The sequence below is a fragment of the Penicillium cosmopolitanum genome, assembly GCF_028827165.1.
Source record: "Penicillium cosmopolitanum strain IBT 29677 chromosome Unknown utg000004l:1.0-4361866.0:1.0-4365735.0, whole genome shotgun sequence".
Classification (NCBI taxonomy): Eukaryota; Fungi; Ascomycota; class Eurotiomycetes; order Eurotiales; family Aspergillaceae; genus Penicillium; species Penicillium cosmopolitanum.
In genome coordinates, this window is record NW_026622674.1 from 2,347,501 (window position 1) to 2,365,184 (window position 17,684).

Genomic DNA, 17,684 nt, shown 5'->3' on the forward strand with positions numbered 1-17,684 from the left:
TTTCTAGCTCCCAGCTCCAGGGCACGTTGGGAGAGTGGGGACTCGGAAGCAATACGAGATTCGGAGATGATTGGTGTTGGGCAAGGGGCGTATCGGCAGATGTGCGACAGTGCACAGATGGAGCCGGGCCCCTGGATTGCCATTGCCAGTACGGAGTACGGAGTACCCGTGCCAACTTGAATCTGGGGACGTCGAATCTGGTCATTGCCGACTGGTGAAGCAATCTAAATGGTCGGTCGGTGCATCCGACTCCGTTTGGCTAAAGGCAAAGGCCAAAGGAATGGGGAAGGAGGTTATCGGAGCGATCGTCACGGGACAACAACGTCAAGCATTCCCACTATTTAGTAGGGTACCCTAAGTAGGCAACCATTTGCGACCTCCAGAGTTGATTAGGATAAGCTGGATTCAGCTTGAACTTGAAGTTTGGTATAATGATTTTATCATACTATTCTCCAGGGTTATCGACGGTGCGTTCTGTCAGTGTCGTGCTGTTTCATGCGGACATCCTGAGGCTAGTACTACTACTAGTAAGATTTTCCAGTTAATTCCGACTCGGAGGTCACTGGCACCGGGGCAGTCCCAGGATATATATATCCGCATGCCTGGGCAGTGAGTGTCTGTGTCGACGGGTTTCCAAGGTTTCAAGTTGAAGTTGGATAGTACTAATTTTACAGACATAGTACTAGTAGCTACAACCTGGCCAGTGACCAGTAGGTACCTAGGTAGGCTTTCAATTAAATACAAATAAGAACTTGAAGGATTGAAACTTCATAATGCCCGGTACTATACAATAGCAAAACAGGCACCATTGTGCCTAGGAAGATCACCTGCAGGTACGGAGTACCTAGCAGATATCTAGAAACCTTGGTTCTGGATGTAACAAGGTTTCTCTCTAAGTTCCAACCCTTCCCAACTCTCCCAACTCCGATGATATCAGATTCCTCGAGCATTGCATAACGTCACAGCCACGGATGGTGGCTGTGTTTGGGCGCGCAAAATCCACCTCGCAGCAGTCAGCGAAAGAAAAAGTTGTAAACGGGGTGAAAGAGTGGGGCTCTCCCAATGATTGTGACGCGGATTCACGCTCAGCCACACATAACCTGCTAGGGCTGCGTATTGGTATTACTGAGAAATTAATGCCTATCTGTGCCTTAACCCGGGTAAAGTGTACCTAGAGTGTACACTAGGTACCAGGCAATACATCAATACCAATACCATACTGTGCCAACACAACAAAAGAGTCCACCGCCCGGCGCCTGGGCAGTCTGGCCTCTATCCCATCCACATCATTCTTCCCATCCTCCAGTCTTCTCATCATCTTTCTATCTTCTAGCTTCTGTGCAGAGCACTAGCTGGTTTTTTCTTCTTTCACATCCTCCACACTCTCACCCCTTTCATCACAGTACGACCGACCCTTTCCTCCCCCCTTTTTCCCACTCACCCGCCCCCCGAAACCTGCACCTGTCCCTTTCTCATCTCTCTTCTTCCCCTTCTCCTCCACCCCCCTCCTCCTCCCCACCTACCGCCTTCTCCATCGCTATATCTGTCTCGCTTTGTGGACAGTGCTCGTTCTTGACTTCTGTTCTTCCAACTAACTTTCACCCTCTCAAGATGGCTGAGATCCGACGCAAGCTCGTTATCGTTGGCGATGGTGCCTGCGGTAAGACCTGTCTGCTCATGTAAGTAAACGGTACCTTGAGACATCAGAGTTATCAAATCCCCCTTCCCTCCCCTTACTCTTTCTTTTTTTACATTCGGATCTCTAATCAGTCTCCTCTTGCAGCGTTTTCTCCAAGGGAACCTTCCCTGAGGTGAGACTCCCCCTCCTCCCCCATCATTGGGGCCCTTGATCGGCCCCCAAATCCCCCGGATCTCCCGATCCGCGACTGCACCCACCACATCAAAATTCGACATATCTCGGCATCGGCATCGACCGAGCTGCATCTGCATCTAGAAGCACGTGCTGACTGTCTTCGATACTAGGTCTACGTCCCCACCGTCTTCGAGAACTACGTCGCCGACGTTGAGGTTGATGGCAAGCACGTCGAGCTTGCTCTTTGGGATACGGCTGGTCAGGAAGATTACGACCGTCTCCGTCCTCTCTCATACCCTGACTCCCACGTCATTCTGATCTGTTTCGCCGTCGACTCCCCTGACTCTCTCGATAACGTTCAGGAGAAGGTGCGTGTCACATGAATCCATCTTCCGGGGGACAGAAAAAGAAGACGAAAAAAAACCAGTCCCCCGGGAGCAGCAAACCAACCGGAGCATACCTGCTGACTTGTTTGATAGTGGATTTCCGAGGTTCTGCACTTCTGCCAGGGTCTCCCCATCATCCTGGTTGGCTGTAAGAAGGATCTGCGCCACGACCCCAAGACCATCGAGGAGCTCCACAAGACCTCCCAGAAGCCCGTCAGCCCTGAGCAGGTATGTCACATCTCCCCCGATCTACTTTTATCACCCGCGCCATGCCCCATAGCCGCACGCACCCCCGTCAACAAATCACTAACGCATCTTTCAACAGGGTGAGGAGATCCGCAAGAAGATCGGTGCCTACAAGTACCTTGAGTGCTCTGCCCGTACCAACGAGGGTGTCCGCGAGGTCTTCGAGTCCGCCACCCGCGCGGCTCTGCTCAAGGCCGGCACCGGCAAGAAGGGCGGCAAGAAGGGCGGCAAGTGCCTGCTTCTGTAAACTACACCAACCGATATGGTGCGGCTCGAGCGAAAAGATCCGGTGGTCGAGACTCGGGCAAATTTGAATGTTTCTATTCCCAAATAAGGGGACAGCTGCTGGGCTTGCATACGAGGATCTGTGGATAATACTTTCGAAGTCGGGCGCCTGAGCCGTGGATATTCCCCCTACCTGCTTTACTTTGTTGCCCTCCCCCCCTCCCCCCAATCCCCCTCATTTTTTATTTTCTCTTTTTACCCACAACCCCTGCAGTTGGTCGACCTTGTGTTTCTCCTTTTTTTGCCTTTATTTTGCAGAATTTGTCTAGGGAGGCGTTGTCTTCATCATAACCCTGTGGGCCTTTTCTTTTTTCTTCTATCCGCTCTTCCCCTCCCAACTTCCTCCCATACCGTACCGTACCCTAACTCTTTCCCCCAACCCTCGCCAATATTCTGTTTGTTATTCTCATCTTCCTCTCCCACAAATCCGACTCCGTGGATCTCAATGACAAATTGCCTCTTTCAGTGGCAGTATAAATCTTTCTAAATCTTCCCTCTATGAATATAGACCTTTTCAGGACGGGAACCGAACAGAAAGGGATGATCCCGGAGTAGGTATGGAATGGAAGTCTTGGTGTAAGAAGCACGGCGGAAGGGTCTATCGGTTTATGTGATGGACAATGCCATGGACTGTGACTTCGGTTCACATCCCGTGATGATAGATGATTCCCAATCTCGCGAGGAACTCGATTTGGCTTTTCTTAGTACTGCTATTATGTAGGTATGCATTACTACTCGTGATTTTGGTCACGGTGGCATTAGGGAGTCGTACTAGGCTAGTGTATATCAATATCAATGTCAGTCTAGGTCCCGAGGTCTGTCTTCTAGTTGAATTTGTAAATTGAACTCGGTTTATATTACTGGAGTTCCAAGGTTGGATGCGCATATAGTGCCAAATACCAGTTCTGGTAGGTGCCAGTAGCAAACCCTAGTTTCTATCAGGATCCCTAGAACATTCAGCCACCTGGGTAGCTCATTTCCCAGTCCTCTGATAAAAAAAAAAACAGACAATCACATGTCAAAGTATACATTTACAGAACCTTTATCCAACCACATCCCAACCCAACCCATCTCTAAATCACCGATTAAACCGTAACAACCCCTCAATATACCTCCTCGCATCCATACCAATACCCTCCACCAACTTCGACGGCGTAGTATCCGCCCTTCCAGACCCAGACCCAGATCCAAATTTCGACGAAGAAGCACCGCCCAAGTCCCGGAAAAAGCGCGCGCCGCTGCTCACGCGGGCGTGGCCCGGAGAAACGTAGTCGACCGCCTTACGGACGAGGAATGCTTCTTGTGGCTGGGCCTGTGGTGATTCTGGGATTGAGCCTTTGATCGAGGCTGAGACTGAGACTGAGCCTTCGGCCATGGATGAGAGGGCTGCTGATGAGGATGTTGTTGAGAGGGGTGCAGGTGAGGGAGTATGTGTGCCCGTGTCCTGCGTTTGTGGGATGCGTACCCAGATGATCCACCACCCGCGACTGGTTTTACAGGTGCGTTCTAGTTCCAGGGGTCTGGAGCGGGTGTCGGTGTATGTTGTTAAGAGGCGGTGGTGGATGGCGAGGCTTTCGATGCGGGATAAGGGTGTGCTTGGTTTTGGTTGGGAGGGGGATGGGGTGCGTGGATTGTTTTCACGGTGGTGCGAGGATGGGGATCCGAGAGATGGGATGTTGGGGATTGAAGATCGGATTGTTAGATTGGAGGGATCGTAGACGAAGTCGTAGAGTGATTGGGATTTGGATCGTGTGGCGCGGTTGCTGGTGTCTGGGGCGTCGGGATGGGGGATACGTGCTGCAGCTGTTGCTGGTGATGTCGATGCTAGAAGTGGTTTTTGGAGAGGACCGAGCTGGTGGTGAATGCTTGTATAGAGAGTTGGTGAAGAGAGTGAGGGTGTTTCTGGGTCGAAGAGGAATGTAAACACGAATGGTTGATTCTGATGTTGGAGTGGTTAGCAGGTGGCAGGTAGCAGGTAATACCGGGGGTGGCTCACAACGTAGATGACCGCTTGAAGCTTTTTCGAGCTTTCGTCTGAGGTATGGATATGAATGAACCTATGTATTATACGGCTCTTGGGCTTGCTAGCCTCCGCCTCAGGCGCTGGGCTCTCTTCTTCTAAATCATCGAGTAGATTCAAGTCATCACGCGGACCGAGTATGAAGCGACCTGAAGTGTTGTTTCTTGGCTCATTTCGATGCTCATTTGATAACGAAGATTTCGCAGCACCCGAGGAATTGCCGCTTTGTTGCCGAGAGTCCACCGTCGATTCATTCGCGGCCGCAGTCGAGTTATCGGGAGACGGGGAGTTTGATTTGGAGAAACTCCATGCGGAGCCATATCCAAGGGTCAGATATTTCATGACCGTTTCAGTCCCAAATCCTTGTTCATTCGTGGATAACGTGCTGTCTGATGTTCCATCCGCAGCGTTCGTTTCTTTTTGACGGTCCGGGGTCGGTTGCGGTTGCGGTGCAGCTATGACCAGTGGACGCGGTATTCCTGGTGTATGGCTGTGATGCATCTCGGGAGTCGAGGGCAGTACGCTATTTTGCGGGCTAGCCGTGGCATTTTCGGATTTCTGTTTGTCTCGCCTCCGTGGCTTGCGTCGACGCAGTGAGGCCGGGTCCCGTCCTACTCCATATGTCGTATCTCCGTATCTATAAATCCATTCCATCCAGTGCGAGACACGCGCCAAAGAGAGACGGGAGACGGCTCCAAGCCCTGAAAAGACGACACCATCGGCTGGTCGAGGGGTCTGATCTGATCCCAGCCAAGCGTTTTGACTGTTCGACTCGACCGTCGGCGGAGAATCATTCGGCTGGGGAGCCGGTTCGCCAAATCTTGACACAACTAGGTCCAGCAGACCATCTGTCCTGGCAACAAAGTCTTCGAGGACCTCTCTCTCACCACTACCCCACTCTTCCTCTCCAACACCTACACCCAACTCTCCGCCAGCGGCGAGTTTGATGCCATTGTATATTTCGACGATGGGATTTCCCGTGAGTAGAAGTTCCCAATTCCAGGCAAACTTCTCCCAAAAGCGTTCGAGGAAAAGACAGAGAACGGACCGGCCAACACGTTCATAGAGCGCATCCAAAGAGAAATCATGGTGGAGGAGAAAGAGGGAGTGTGCGCGGCGTAGTTGTTGGAGGAATAGTTGCGGGGGTCCCATTTCCCTGGCTGAATATTGATATACAGAAGTGCCATTATCTTCACTTGAGAGTGTTTGGTTTGGATCGGCGGGAAGACGAGTTAAGTCGATAGACTGGCGCAGATTAATGAGCGGTGATGTTCACGTCACGGTACAGTGTGAGGTTTTAAGCGAACTGAACTTACTGCGACAGCCCACCAGTCCTGCTCCAGCTGAACAAGAATAAACCTCGCCTTATCAGTCTCAACATATTCCAGAGGCTTTCCCGGCGAGAAGTTACTGCGTCGCAAACCGGATCAGCATTGCCCATCTGCGGGGGAGGCGAACATGTCCCACCTGGCGAAGTTGACCATGCCTTGCGCCAGACCTATCTGGCGCAGTCGTTCATTCTTATCATTTCCCTCCAACTTCCCACCACTCTCGGTTGTCGCAGAGTCATCTTCTCTTTGGAGATCGGCCCTGGAGGTGTAGAACACGATCTGGTCCTCAAGTGTCTCATCGGTGGGGCCGAGGGTTGGGTTGTAGATGGCGAGGAAAGACAGCTGGGCGGGGATCACCGAATCGGAGTCGCTTTCAGGCATCGCATCGTAGTCAGCTGCACAATGACTGAGAGTAGATCTACGAATCATCCGAAGTTTGGGAGCCACGCCGGTCGTCCAGTGGGCTATGATGTTGACATCACGTGCCTTATCGATAGAAGCTGCGGGTGCGGAGGACGGGGAAGTCGCCGGCTTCTCTCAATGGTTGGCCTCACCTCATACTATTTATTGCCCCGGATATTATGTTGGTGATACGAGGGACTGGAGCCTTTGGGCTCTGCAAATATTCGTCTGCGGTTCGAAGACCAGCCTTTCGTTTGTATTCCACCAAAGTCCATGATCCGCTTCGCATCCTCTTTTGCGGTTCGGACGAATTTAGTATTGCCTCCTTGAAAGCGCTCCATGCCTACCACCTCAAGCAACCCGATCGCATTGCATCCATCGACGTGGTCTGCCGTCCAGGCAAAAAGGTGGGAAGAGGAATGAAGAAAATCCGAGAAGGTTCGTGCATTCAAGGGACTTTTGTTGTATTCAGCATTCTGATTCGTCTTGCCTAGTGCCTATTAAGGACACTGCATCGGCTCTTTCGCTACCAATTCATGAAATAGACACATTTACAAAGTGGACAGTAAGTCTATCTAACTATAATTTCCATGCAAATGCTAATCTTAGCAGCCTCCGGTGACCCCGAACGGTCCCATTAATTTGATCATTGCCGTATCCTTCGGCCTCTTTGTACCACCGCGCATCTTGAATGCTGCTCAATATGGTGGTTTGAATGTACACCCATCATTACTCCCTGAGTATGAACAACCCTGCAAATCGATGGAATGAAGCTTACATCGATGCATTAGTTTCCGTGGCCCTGCACCGCTACATCATACTCTTCTTGCTGGACGGACCCTCACGGGAATTACTCTTCAGACTTTACATCATAAGAACTTTGACCACGGAGTGATCATATCGCAGACTCCAAAGCCTGGACTTGAAATTCCAAACCCCAATACCTGTACTGTCCCCGAACTGCAGAACCTTGTCGCACCAAAGGGTGCGCAGATGCTAGTTGACGGTATCAAGGACGGGTTATTCGTACCACCCCTGAAGGCAGCAGGATGGGTTCCCACAGAAGGAAACGAAACCCTAATCCATGCCGGCAAAATCCAACAAGAAGATAGACATATCGACTGGGCCACTTGGACAATGCAGGACATTACTCGCCGTAGCCGAGTTATTGGGCCTTTGTGGAGCAGAGCGCTCGTCCCAACGAATCCCGGAGACACAAATCTTTCTTTTTCCCAAAAGCGCGTTATTCTCACACAAGTTGAGGAGGTTGAACCTCCAAAGGGATGTGATTCTTTTGCTCTTGTTCCCGGGCTGCCCTTTGCGAATGCTTCGCACCCTGTTGGTCCCAAAAAAGGAAGAGCGCTTTACGTGTTCACTCATGATGGAAAGGTGTTGCGCATCGATCAGATGAAGGTGGAGGGAGAAGCTGTTGCCGAGGGTCTTCGTGCTGCTATCAAGGCTCGCATGTTTGGTGATCGATCTTTTATGTCGGGCGGGGCGGAGTTTACTCCCTTCCGTAACCCTCTTGTGTAATACTACTGGACTAGTAGATAGGTGAAGATGAATGTGTAAGATATGGCTGTCTACCAATTTGATACCCGCTCCACGTTTTCAGATCTATCGAGAAACAAATTGTTCGTACTTCCTTTGGTCCTGTACCAAGATTTCTAGCATTTAGATTGAGAATCCGGAATCTAGATAGAATTGTTAGCCGAAGTTACATGCCTCAAGGAACTTGAACATGCTTCATACCGATCTGGACCGATTGACCGGTCATGGACGAGTTCTTTGCTATTGTCACATACATATCCGTGGGTATCTTCGACCTCGGGCTAGAAGTATAATTAGAGAGGAAATCAAATGGGACACTTGAGGGCAAGTATGGACTTACCACGTGCTTGAGGGATGTCTTCTGAGTCCAAGCCTCAATTTTCTCCTTGGGAAATTGCTGGCCCTATTCAAATATTAGCCGTTGCCCATTAACAAATTACAAAATAGTCAAAAACGCACCCATTCTGTGAGAAGAAGGCCTGGAAGTACTGCATTGACGCGGACTTTGGAGCCCTGGGTTTGGGCGAGGCACTTCATAAGATGAATCACTAGAGATTATTAGAGAGAATTCGTTCAATCAGAAGAGTAATGTACGCACGAGCTGCTTTGGACACGGCGTAAGGAAGACTACTGCCAGTGGCGGAGACTCCCTAGATAAAAACTAGTATTAGTCTTGTCCATTTGCACAAATCGTCAATGATATCATCTTACTGCAATCGACGATGTGATGATGAAGGCACCGCCCTCAGGGTTGGCGTTGAAAGTCGGAAGAGCTGCCTTGAACAGATAAAAGCTGCTCTTGACATTCATGTTCCAGCACTATTCGATGTTTAGCCTAGTGCTCCTTGAACTCGCAGTGTGAATCGTTTACCTTGTCCCAGTCTGCATCGTCCATAGCGTCCAGATCACCGAAGTTGGTCATTTTCGTCCAACCCTTTAAAGAAGTCTTAGTGAGATTATTTCCCCAGGTTTCGAAGAGTGCATAGTCATACGGAATTGGAAACGATCACGTCCAAGCCTCCAAGTTGTTCGATCGTAGTCTTCACAGCGTTGATACAGTCGGTCTGGTTCCCAGCGTCCTTTAATAAAAAGCCAAGGCGTTAGCATTCAGCCCTCATACGCGAGATGGACCAGCCCTTTTTGGTACCGTCGAACGATGAAAACGTACACCCTGAACAACAATAGTCTTCACATTGTACTTGCTTGCGATCTCCGAGGCAGTATTGTCGGCAGACTGCTTGTTCGACATATAATTGATGGCAATATTACTCCCTTCGGCAGCGAACTTCTGAGCCACGAGCGCGCCCAACCCTCTATGTCACGGTGTATCAATTAGCGATTTGAAGCCTTAAAACGCGGGGATCCGTCCCCACAATTTCCTACCTTGAGCCGCCAGTAATGAGGACATTTCGTCCTTTGAGAGAGTATGGCATATTGAAGAGAGCGAGATGGGAACAAATTGAATTATCGAGAACGAAATGATAATTTCACTGGATGCAGAAACAGAAAGAAACAGGGGATGTAGAAGAGAAGCTTATTCGAAGTGACCGAGGTACTTGGATGAGGGGATGCGGGGCTCAACGATGGGGACTAAAATTGACTAAGATTGTAATGTGCCTGTCGGACGGGGCGAATTCGGGCCTGGCGGCATCGGAAGAAGCGCGCCCCACGGAATCAAGTCCGATGGAAAGCGAGAGCAAATAGTCCCCCCACTCGGGAGTGTTCCCTGTTGATGTTTATGTAGTATGTACAGCGCATGCTGGGGCTTGGCTCTTATTGGTTGCGTCAGGTTGATGTTTCTACCTCAACCAGTCTCATGCCACGCTGTTGTATCGTTCGCAGAAACGAAAAATAGGGAATTAGACCAATCCTAGGACTGCCATCTATGTAATTATTTACTACTTTCCTCACAAATGGTGTAGCAGCGATCTCCACTTCGGTATGTGGAGGAAAAGCTGTCGCGGAACCAGGTCGGGTTCGGCAGGCTACTATCTGGGTCTGGGTCTCTTATCTATGATCGATAAGTTCTTGAATGGTGTTTCATTTCCAGGAATCACCGTAAAAGCGTATATTTGATTGTTTTGGGTATTTTTAACTTCAATGAATACTTAGATGACCAGCCAGCCCTTGTATTGCGTCTTTTTCATGCCTGGCCATGCTCGCCGTCCCTCGAGAGGACGCCACTGCACGACGAATGAGTCTGCAACTGGCAGCAACAACTTCCCCGACACGCTGAGACTGCGAACCCGTGCCCATGATTCCACGTAGATGGTTCGCAGTCGGGCAATCTCCGGCGCAGAAGCGCGGCCAGTCAGCCATCGAGAGACGAATATGAAGAACCGGAGGATTTTAGCTGCTAGCATCATGCAGACCGCGACGGCGGGTCCATTCGTGATGATTATATCAGGGTACGGGGTCTCATGGTTGGACGGAAGCGGCTCCTGGCCGTGGAATTGCCCGGAAAGAATGAGGAGACAAGCCCAAAGGCAGTGGAGGGTCGAAAAAGGTGCTGTCAAGTATGACTGATGGACTCGTCGAGCTCTAGGTACTTCGAGAATTCGAAACGACTTGCCGGAGGTAGGAGGGTTGTCTTTGGGGGAACCCTTCTTGTCCGCTAGGTTCTTGGCATTTTGTTTCTCTGCTGGGTTCCTCTCGAAGATCGAAAGATTGTCGGCTGAAGGATCTCGCTGCTCGACGGTATCATATTGCCCTCCCCCCGAGTTTGGCCTCAAATTCAGCTGCCTTATTGGCACTGAAGTTATCACCAGAGGTCGTAACATAGGTTCGGTAGGCCCAGACGCTAGGGTCAAAGGCTGCTTTGTTGAGCATATAGAGCATCTCTGCAGTATGGCCCCCGCTACCCAAAACAATCAAGATGTGTACCGGGGCACCGCGGCGGTCGACTTTGGGAAGCGTGGCATTTTGGGGAAATGAACAGCGAGGCCACGATAATCTAGCAATATGCCGGTTAGCATTGGGAGGGTAGTTGACAATGGGAAGTTAACAGACAACATACAGAAACCGCGAGAAGTCCCAAGACAGCTATCGGGACAAGGATCTTCCAAAAAAGTTCCCAGAAGACTTCCACCGGGGAAGCCATGATGTCACGGGTATATAGTCCAAGGTTCGGAGCGGAGCGGATTGAAGCGCAATGGTCAGCGACGATAGACCCACAAACCAGAAAGCATCACGGCATAGACTCAATGAATGGCAGCAGCATCAGCAGCATCGGGACCATAGATTGGCATTGTTGATCTTTGTAGAACGCACCTTACTTGTGGTGCGTCGCGGACGCGCACAAAACACCTGCCGTGGGCGGTCTGTGCGGGTTGTGTTCCTTCCCTTTTTGGGTCTGTTTCTGCCTTTCTGCGTTGTCCGCTCTCTCCGCCTTGGAAACTTGTAACTATTGCAACAACTTTACAACAGGTCGACTTTGTGCGCTTGAGATGCCCTTACCATGGCGCTCTTTTCAAAACGTCTGACCTGCTTCTATTGCGGCCGGCGCTCTAACCAGCCCGTCCAGTCGCTCAATAGCACTGTCCGAAAGTTCCACTGCGAGAATTGTGAGGCGGATAACTACCTCGACCAGGTGCGTTACCTCGACTCGAGGGAGATCCTCCCCCCGGGTCACCACAATCAACCACAACTAACAACATTATGTAGAACGGAGACATCACAGACCCCCCAACCGCAGCAACAAACCCCCAGGCATACGGTTCCGACGCGCAAAGCCCTCGCTTCGAATCGATTGGCTTTGAAGAGTCCGACCTGTTTTGTTCCCGATGCATTCGCAACCAACATTTGTTTACCCACTCCTTGGCAGCATACCAAGCACCCTCTGATGACCCATCTTTCGACCATGAAAATCACTATGCCCAGTACCGCAGGAGTATGGAAGACCGATATCCGACTGTATGCGACAATTGCGAGCCGCGCGTGCGACAGCGAATCAAGCAGGCCGGCTATGAGGCGAAGGCAGATCACCTCAGGCGCATGATGGACCAAACCCGAGCCAGCAAAACTGCACGACAGGCGAGGAACCGTAGCTGGCAGAGTTTGCTGGTCTACGCCGGCGCTATAGGCTACTGGGGGAGTGTCTGCGGCCAACTTGCATGGGATGTGTTAGGCGCTCTGACGGCCCCTTCGTCACCCACCGCAGAGACCGATGTGTCAATGGACCCATCCGTCCATTTAATGACTTGCGTGGGTCAGACTTTGGATGGTGGACGGATCCCAGTCGAATGCGCCTACGATCTGGCGCCAGCTGCCGGTCTTGCGCTTGTTGCAGGCAGTCTTTCGCTATGGTGGAACCCACGCTTGCGCATGAAGATCGAAGGGCGTTCTGGTCGTTTTAAGGGCCTCGCCGAGTACTATCAAGTCCAACTTATTGTCATGGTCGTCCGATGCGTGTTTTGGTCTTTACTGAAGGACCCGTTTGCCAGTGGCATCGAAGCAACCTTGCCTGCTGCTTTACATATGTTCATGATTCTCTTCACCTTATTGGTATGTATCTTCTTTTTACCCACATCGTCTACTCAAGCTAACCTTTTAGTCTGTTGTCATTTCTCGGCGCGTTATCCATTATGACACTCGGCCTCTGGTAAATTGGTCGGACAACTCTTGGGAGAGTGCGCCTCTACGGAGCACCGAAACATCTCCTGTACCTGAATCTCGTCCTAGACCAATTCATTCGACACCGAATGCGACCACCAGCCAAATTCGCCAGCGATTTCCGTTTGACAAACTCGGTTCCGCCCGGCCAATCGTCGAGAGTCCGCAAGTCATGTCCCCCACACCACCTCCCGAATCCGAAGACATGGACTGGACTCCATCTGCCCCTCAAAACATCCAGCCGACAGTGAGTGTCTACCAGCGAAATCGACCGTCGGCTTTCGATGGACCCTCTCCGTTCCATGGCAATCTCCCAGCCGCTCCTCAACCCCCAGCGTGGACTCTCCGCAACAAGACACCCGTTAAACCGATCGAACAAGTCATCGAGCCTAACCCTTTTCACCGAAATCTGTCGCCTACCCAAAACCAATGGCAAAAGAAACCAACAAGCCCAGAACCTGTTTTCCAACCCCCAAAGTTCTTCCCCGCAAGCGACCACGATGCTGCCACTGGCCTCGAGACCCTTTTCAATCGCGCCTTTGATCTTGGAGCCGAAGAGGCCCCGAGAGGTCAATGGAATCAACCAAAGCCTCGTCCCATCTCATATGCTGTCAACACACCCCGTCAACTGGTCCTGCAGTATCTTCGGCTGTTTTTGTTGCTGGGCTCCATGACCGTATGGACCTATTCCCAAAACCACCAAACCTCCATACCTGGAAACTACATTGAGACATGCGCTCTGGGCAGTGCGAGTCTGATCTCAGGCTTCGCTCTTCTGGAAGCAGTCAAGAGACCGTTGGCCCAATGGAATGGGATGGAGATCTTGGTCTACATCACGGAACTTGGCGCTGCGGTTCACCTGGGTGCGCATTTACCCCAGGAGGCCTTTGAGCGAGAGTATTTCGACCGATACGGGAAAATACTTCTTGGTTTCATGGCAGTACAGGAAATACTGAACTTGCTTGCATTCTATCGATCGGCATCGGCCACTCCGCGACACGAAGACCGGCAAAATGCTCCTACTTCTCCGCGTCAAGAACTTTCACCCCAAGGGGCCATCGGTTGGTCTCCTGCCGGATCCCCAGTCAACAGTCCTACCATGTCCCAGTCATTCTCCCCGCAACTGCAGCAACAGTCCTTTGCTTCACGAGCACAACAGTTTTCTCCGCAACCACAACAATTTTCTCCGCAACAATCGGCCCCCCCCTCTGTCTTTCTCATCCGCAGCTGGCGGTATATCATCCGCCCTGCCAACTGTTCCAAACTACGGAATTTCGTCCTCGCAGACCTTTGGGTCTTTCTCCTCGGGTTACAATAACAACCATAACCCACATAGCTTTACCATGGATTCGCTCAAGGCGAATGAGCCGGTTTCCGACTACGAGCAAGACTCCGATTCCGAAACCGTTGCTACGGAATTTACCGCCCGCACAGATGCCACGAACCGCAATATCCGGTACGGGCGCAATCCGATCCATGAACACAACCCCCCATTCTCGCCAAGGCGCAGTGAGCTTGGGCCTGGACTTGGGGGTTTGAGTTTGGAAGATCGCCCAACCCCTCGTCGCATAACACGCAGTCAGACCCAGCAACCGATGACACCAGGACGACGTTTCCCTAGCCGTGTTGTCTTCTGATCCTATTTGTTTTTCTTTGCCCTCTTTTTTCGGTACCTTGCATTTCTATCGTTGCTGTCATTTCCACTCTTGTACCTGCAGTTCTTTTCATTATCATCTCATTGTTATTTCTGGCGCCTTCGGCGGCCTCTTGGTCATGGAACTATCGGGCTACGCCCCCATACAGTTCATGAAAGTCTTGGTTTGAGCGAGCATCACATACATAGCGCTGGCGATTCTCTTTGTTTATCTTTTTCGGGATTGTGACGCGTGTGCCTTGTGATTTTTGTACATAGCCTGGGCTACCCTTAACGAATATATGGAAACGACGACAACGATGTGCACATATCACACCACACTCTCACTCCGCAATCTCCACAACTAACTTCGTACAACTCACACCCTGGAGTAACTTATCCAACCCAGCATTAATAGCCCCCAGCCCCTTCCCCACAACACTGGGCTCAGGACTCGGCTCAATACCCCCCCTTAACCAAAGTTTCCCTCAACCACGTCCCAATCCAGTACCGAAACTGCTCCAACCTCTCCTCTTCAACTATGGATGGCATCAAAAATATCGTCTCAACCCCTTCCACAACCTCCGCATCCTGAGGAACCGGCGGCGCCGACGCGATTTTGGACAATGTCATGCCGATCCCTCCTCTCCGAAAAGCCTTCAACACAGCCTGACAAGACCCAAGGGACCCAGTCGCAAGGAAACAAAACCGAATAACCAATCCATCCTTCTCCGCCGCCGAAATAATCGCATCGACAACCTGCGCATCTTTGTAATCAAATACGCGGTCCGCGCCCAACGATTTTACGTAGTCTAGATTAGCTACCCCGGCCGTGGCATATACAGCCCTGAACGAAGATGTGGAATCGTCTCGTAGAATTCGGGCTGTTTGCACACCCATTGTTCCGACACTAGACGATGCGCCCCAGATTAGGAGGGCTTCGCCTTTTTGCGCGGTAGTCGGAGCTGAGTCGGTCTGGGTGGTTTTCCCCATACTACCCATGTCCCTACCCATGTCCAGCCGGGGAATCCCCATCATATCCCATGCGCAAAGTGGTACCTGAACAGCGACAGGCAGTGTCGACCCACGGTTCCAAGACATGCCTTCCGGCAACACAACAGCATGTTGCCAAGGAACGAGACAAAATTCCTGGAACGGACCATAGTCCGGATCGCAGGCCTTCCAGACAAAGGCTGAGTACGCGGCGATCCTTGTGTTGGGTTTGAAGGCAGGTGGGACGTTGGCGCCGACTTCGAGAACCAGTCCGGCCATGTCGAAACCGATGACTGTTGGGTAGGTAGAGGGAGGTATGAAGAGGCCCTGATCTCGCATAATAGCGTCTGCGGGGTTTAGGGCGACTGATTTGACGGCGATGAGGAGATCGTTTGGGTCTGGTTTGGGGGTTGGACGGGGTTGGAGTGTGAATGGTTCGCCTTTTGCTGGGGTTATGGCGGCGAGATGGGTGGTGGTGGTGGTCATTTTGGAAGGTGGAATGGGTTGGTAGTATGGGAGTGAATGTTGATTGGGATGCAAGGGAATGTGTCGGGATATCTGGGCTTCTTTAATACATCGAATCTTGTCATTTCATTCTATTCCGAGTTGGACTTTTCTAGTTTTATAGATGCAGTTGAGCGCAGCCAATCACCATCCTTTGCTTCCGACTCGTGGCTAGCGTATTTCTCCAAATGGCGTTAGCGTGTGGGGGCTATCGGGTTAATCTTCACCTCCACCTCCTCTTTCTAGGTCTTAAGGCCACGAAAATCCCTCAAGCCTTCTGAGGGATTGGATAGACACACTGGCGGTTACGCACTGCTGTAGGTACTGCTGAAGGTACCAGACTGCGAATGGCCCCGAATATTTCCGGTGAATTGGAGAGTCGGGGGCGTAGGACTCGACAGAGATCGAGATATGGCTGCCGAAATTGCAAACTCCGAAAACTCAAGGTGGGTGACTCGTGATTTGATAAAATTGATCACCAGCAGGATTAGCTGAACGTATCTCTTCTATGCTTTAGTGCGATGAAGGCAAGCCACATTGCAATAAATGCCGCTTATATGGGGTGTCGTGCAACTTTATGTCCAACGTCCCCGATTTACATCCCATCGCTGCCGATTCAGAGACCCGGAGTTTACTGGTGACCCGAGGAAGAATGCAGCTCCAGCCCCCTGTTACTAGTGCTATTTGGACATCTGATGGAGTTTCATCTTATCAGTTGAATGCAAAGTGCCAAGACTTCATCACACGCTATCTTGGACGAAGTCTCATCAGAGTCATCTCTCCGGATGACCCTAACATGATACGTGTTAACCGGAGGCTTTTGAAACTTGCATTTACCGTGAGTATTGATCGCACCTGTTCTCTCCCTTTAGTGATTAAAATATGTAAAAGGTTACCAACGGCCCGGAGCTCGACTAATACAACGCTCACAGCATCCTTTTTTAATGCACGCCTCCCTAGCAGTGGCACTCACATATGACCGCCACCTAAATAAATCAATAAACTGCCAACGCAGCCTAGAAGAGTGCTACCACTGGTCCCAAAGCACAACTCTCCTGAACAAGCGATTAAGAGAACCGATAGAAGCAAAAGATAAAGATCCAATATGGGGCACAGCGGCTGCTCTTGCCGTCCTATCATTCTCGTCCCCCGATGCATGCACGCCAGAAGAATCATGGCCTATGAAACCCTCCGCTCGCTCCGACTTGGATTGGCTGCGCATGAGCAAGGGCAAAAATTCACTATGGCATATCGTCGACCCGCTACGGCCGGACAGTATTTTCACCATCATGGCGGAGACCTTTGCTCTGATGTTTTCCCCTTTGCCTGAGCGGGGGATTGATGGTATACCAAATGCCTTGGCTACTGTATGCCTCCTCTTAGAATCATCTACTGCGAAGAAGAATCCTTATTTTTACGCCGCCCATGCAGTGTCCCGGATTCTGTATATCCCGGATAATGAGATCTCAACAGGTAATACCCAAATATTCACACTTAGTATTCATGGGTCCTTCGAAGACCTGTTGCAAGCAAAGGACCCGGTAGCACTCCTGTTACTCTCATCTATGGTACTGCAAGGCAGGTCGCAGTATATGGTGGATCGAGCTCAGAGCTAGAGTGGAATGTCCTTCTATTTGCTCGTATTTACGGAAATACCACGAAGATAATCTTGCAATACGGGAGTTCCTGCCTGGTGGTGCTCTCGCTGGTCAATGGGGTTGATCAGACGTTCTCCGCGAATTACGTCATACATCGTCCTGTTATTTGGCTGTACTTTTTTGATCAATTCTTAATGCCTTTGCTCCAGGGTGAGTGCAATAGATACTGGGATTTTATGGGACCTTTGTGGCGCCACTGTACAAATCTATTCTAGAGGAACTCTAGAAATTTATCGAACATGAAAATTTCA

General features: G+C 50.8%; 8 protein-coding genes across 8 annotated transcripts; 4 read left to right on the forward strand and 4 right to left on the reverse strand.

Annotated features, from left to right (window-relative positions):
* Nucleotides 1-1,611: 1,611 nt before the first annotated feature.
* rho1 (Rho family GTPase RHO1) lies at nucleotides 1,612-2,692 on the forward strand (the record flags this gene model as incomplete). Its single annotated transcript, XM_056626901.1, has 5 exons — nucleotides 1,612-1,679; nucleotides 1,784-1,811; nucleotides 1,984-2,181; nucleotides 2,293-2,427; nucleotides 2,525-2,692. The coding sequence occupies 5 exons, from the start codon at nucleotides 1,612-1,614 to the stop codon at nucleotides 2,690-2,692; spliced, it is 597 nt and encodes a 198-aa protein (XP_056492696.1).
* Nucleotides 2,693-3,808: 1,116 nt separating this feature from the next.
* N7509_002265 (uncharacterized protein) lies at nucleotides 3,809-6,462 on the reverse strand (the record flags this gene model as incomplete). Its single annotated transcript, XM_056626902.1, has 4 exons — nucleotides 3,809-4,669; nucleotides 4,727-5,995; nucleotides 6,067-6,160; nucleotides 6,218-6,462. The coding sequence occupies 4 exons, from the start codon at nucleotides 6,460-6,462 to the stop codon at nucleotides 3,809-3,811; spliced, it is 2,469 nt and encodes an 822-aa protein (XP_056492697.1).
* A 200-nt stretch (nucleotides 6,463-6,662) lies between these two features.
* Nucleotides 6,663-8,016, forward strand: N7509_002266 (methionyl-tRNA formyltransferase; the record flags this gene model as incomplete). The annotated part of the gene is made up of 4 exons (XM_056626903.1): nucleotides 6,663-6,921; nucleotides 6,978-7,048; nucleotides 7,096-7,223; nucleotides 7,275-8,016. 4 exons carry the CDS (start codon nucleotides 6,663-6,665, stop codon nucleotides 8,014-8,016), a joined length of 1,200 nt encoding a protein of 399 aa, XP_056492698.1.
* Nucleotides 8,017-8,157: 141 nt separating this feature from the next.
* Nucleotides 8,158-9,467, reverse strand: N7509_002267 (SDR family NAD(P)-dependent oxidoreductase; the record flags this gene model as incomplete). Its single annotated transcript, XM_056626904.1, has 11 exons — nucleotides 8,158-8,177; nucleotides 8,236-8,239; nucleotides 8,289-8,315; nucleotides 8,375-8,437; nucleotides 8,494-8,582; nucleotides 8,633-8,684; nucleotides 8,746-8,853; nucleotides 8,906-8,968; nucleotides 9,027-9,113; nucleotides 9,203-9,347; nucleotides 9,418-9,467. 11 exons carry the CDS (start codon nucleotides 9,465-9,467, stop codon nucleotides 8,158-8,160), a joined length of 708 nt encoding a protein of 235 aa, XP_056492699.1.
* Nucleotides 9,468-10,142: 675 nt separating this feature from the next.
* On the reverse strand, nucleotides 10,143-10,986 carry N7509_002268 (glycosyltransferase family protein; the record flags this gene model as incomplete). Its single annotated transcript, XM_056626905.1, is given in 2 exon segments — nucleotides 10,143-10,786; nucleotides 10,800-10,986. Coding segments are annotated over 2 exon segments (831 nt in total), but the record flags the coding sequence as incomplete, so codon positions are not given.
* A 505-nt stretch (nucleotides 10,987-11,491) lies between these two features.
* On the forward strand, nucleotides 11,492-14,282 carry N7509_002269 (uncharacterized protein; the record flags this gene model as incomplete). The annotated part of the gene is made up of 4 exons (XM_056626906.1): nucleotides 11,492-11,623; nucleotides 11,698-12,537; nucleotides 12,587-13,878; nucleotides 13,982-14,282. 4 exons carry the CDS (start codon nucleotides 11,492-11,494, stop codon nucleotides 14,280-14,282), a joined length of 2,565 nt encoding a protein of 854 aa, XP_056492701.1.
* Nucleotides 14,283-14,737: 455 nt separating this feature from the next.
* On the reverse strand, nucleotides 14,738-15,757 carry N7509_002270 (zinc-binding alcohol dehydrogenase family protein; the record flags this gene model as incomplete). The annotated part of the gene is made up of 1 exon (XM_056626907.1): nucleotides 14,738-15,757. One exon carries the CDS (start codon nucleotides 15,755-15,757, stop codon nucleotides 14,738-14,740), a length of 1,020 nt encoding a protein of 339 aa, XP_056492702.1.
* A 429-nt stretch (nucleotides 15,758-16,186) lies between these two features.
* Nucleotides 16,187-17,497, forward strand: N7509_002271 (uncharacterized protein; the record flags this gene model as incomplete). Its single annotated transcript, XM_056626908.1, is given in 4 exon segments — nucleotides 16,187-16,225; nucleotides 16,293-16,613; nucleotides 16,708-17,343; nucleotides 17,354-17,497. The coding sequence occupies 4 exon segments, from the start codon at nucleotides 16,187-16,189 to the stop codon at nucleotides 17,495-17,497; spliced, it is 1,140 nt and encodes a 379-aa protein (XP_056492703.1).
* Nucleotides 17,498-17,684: the final 187 nt, after the last annotated feature.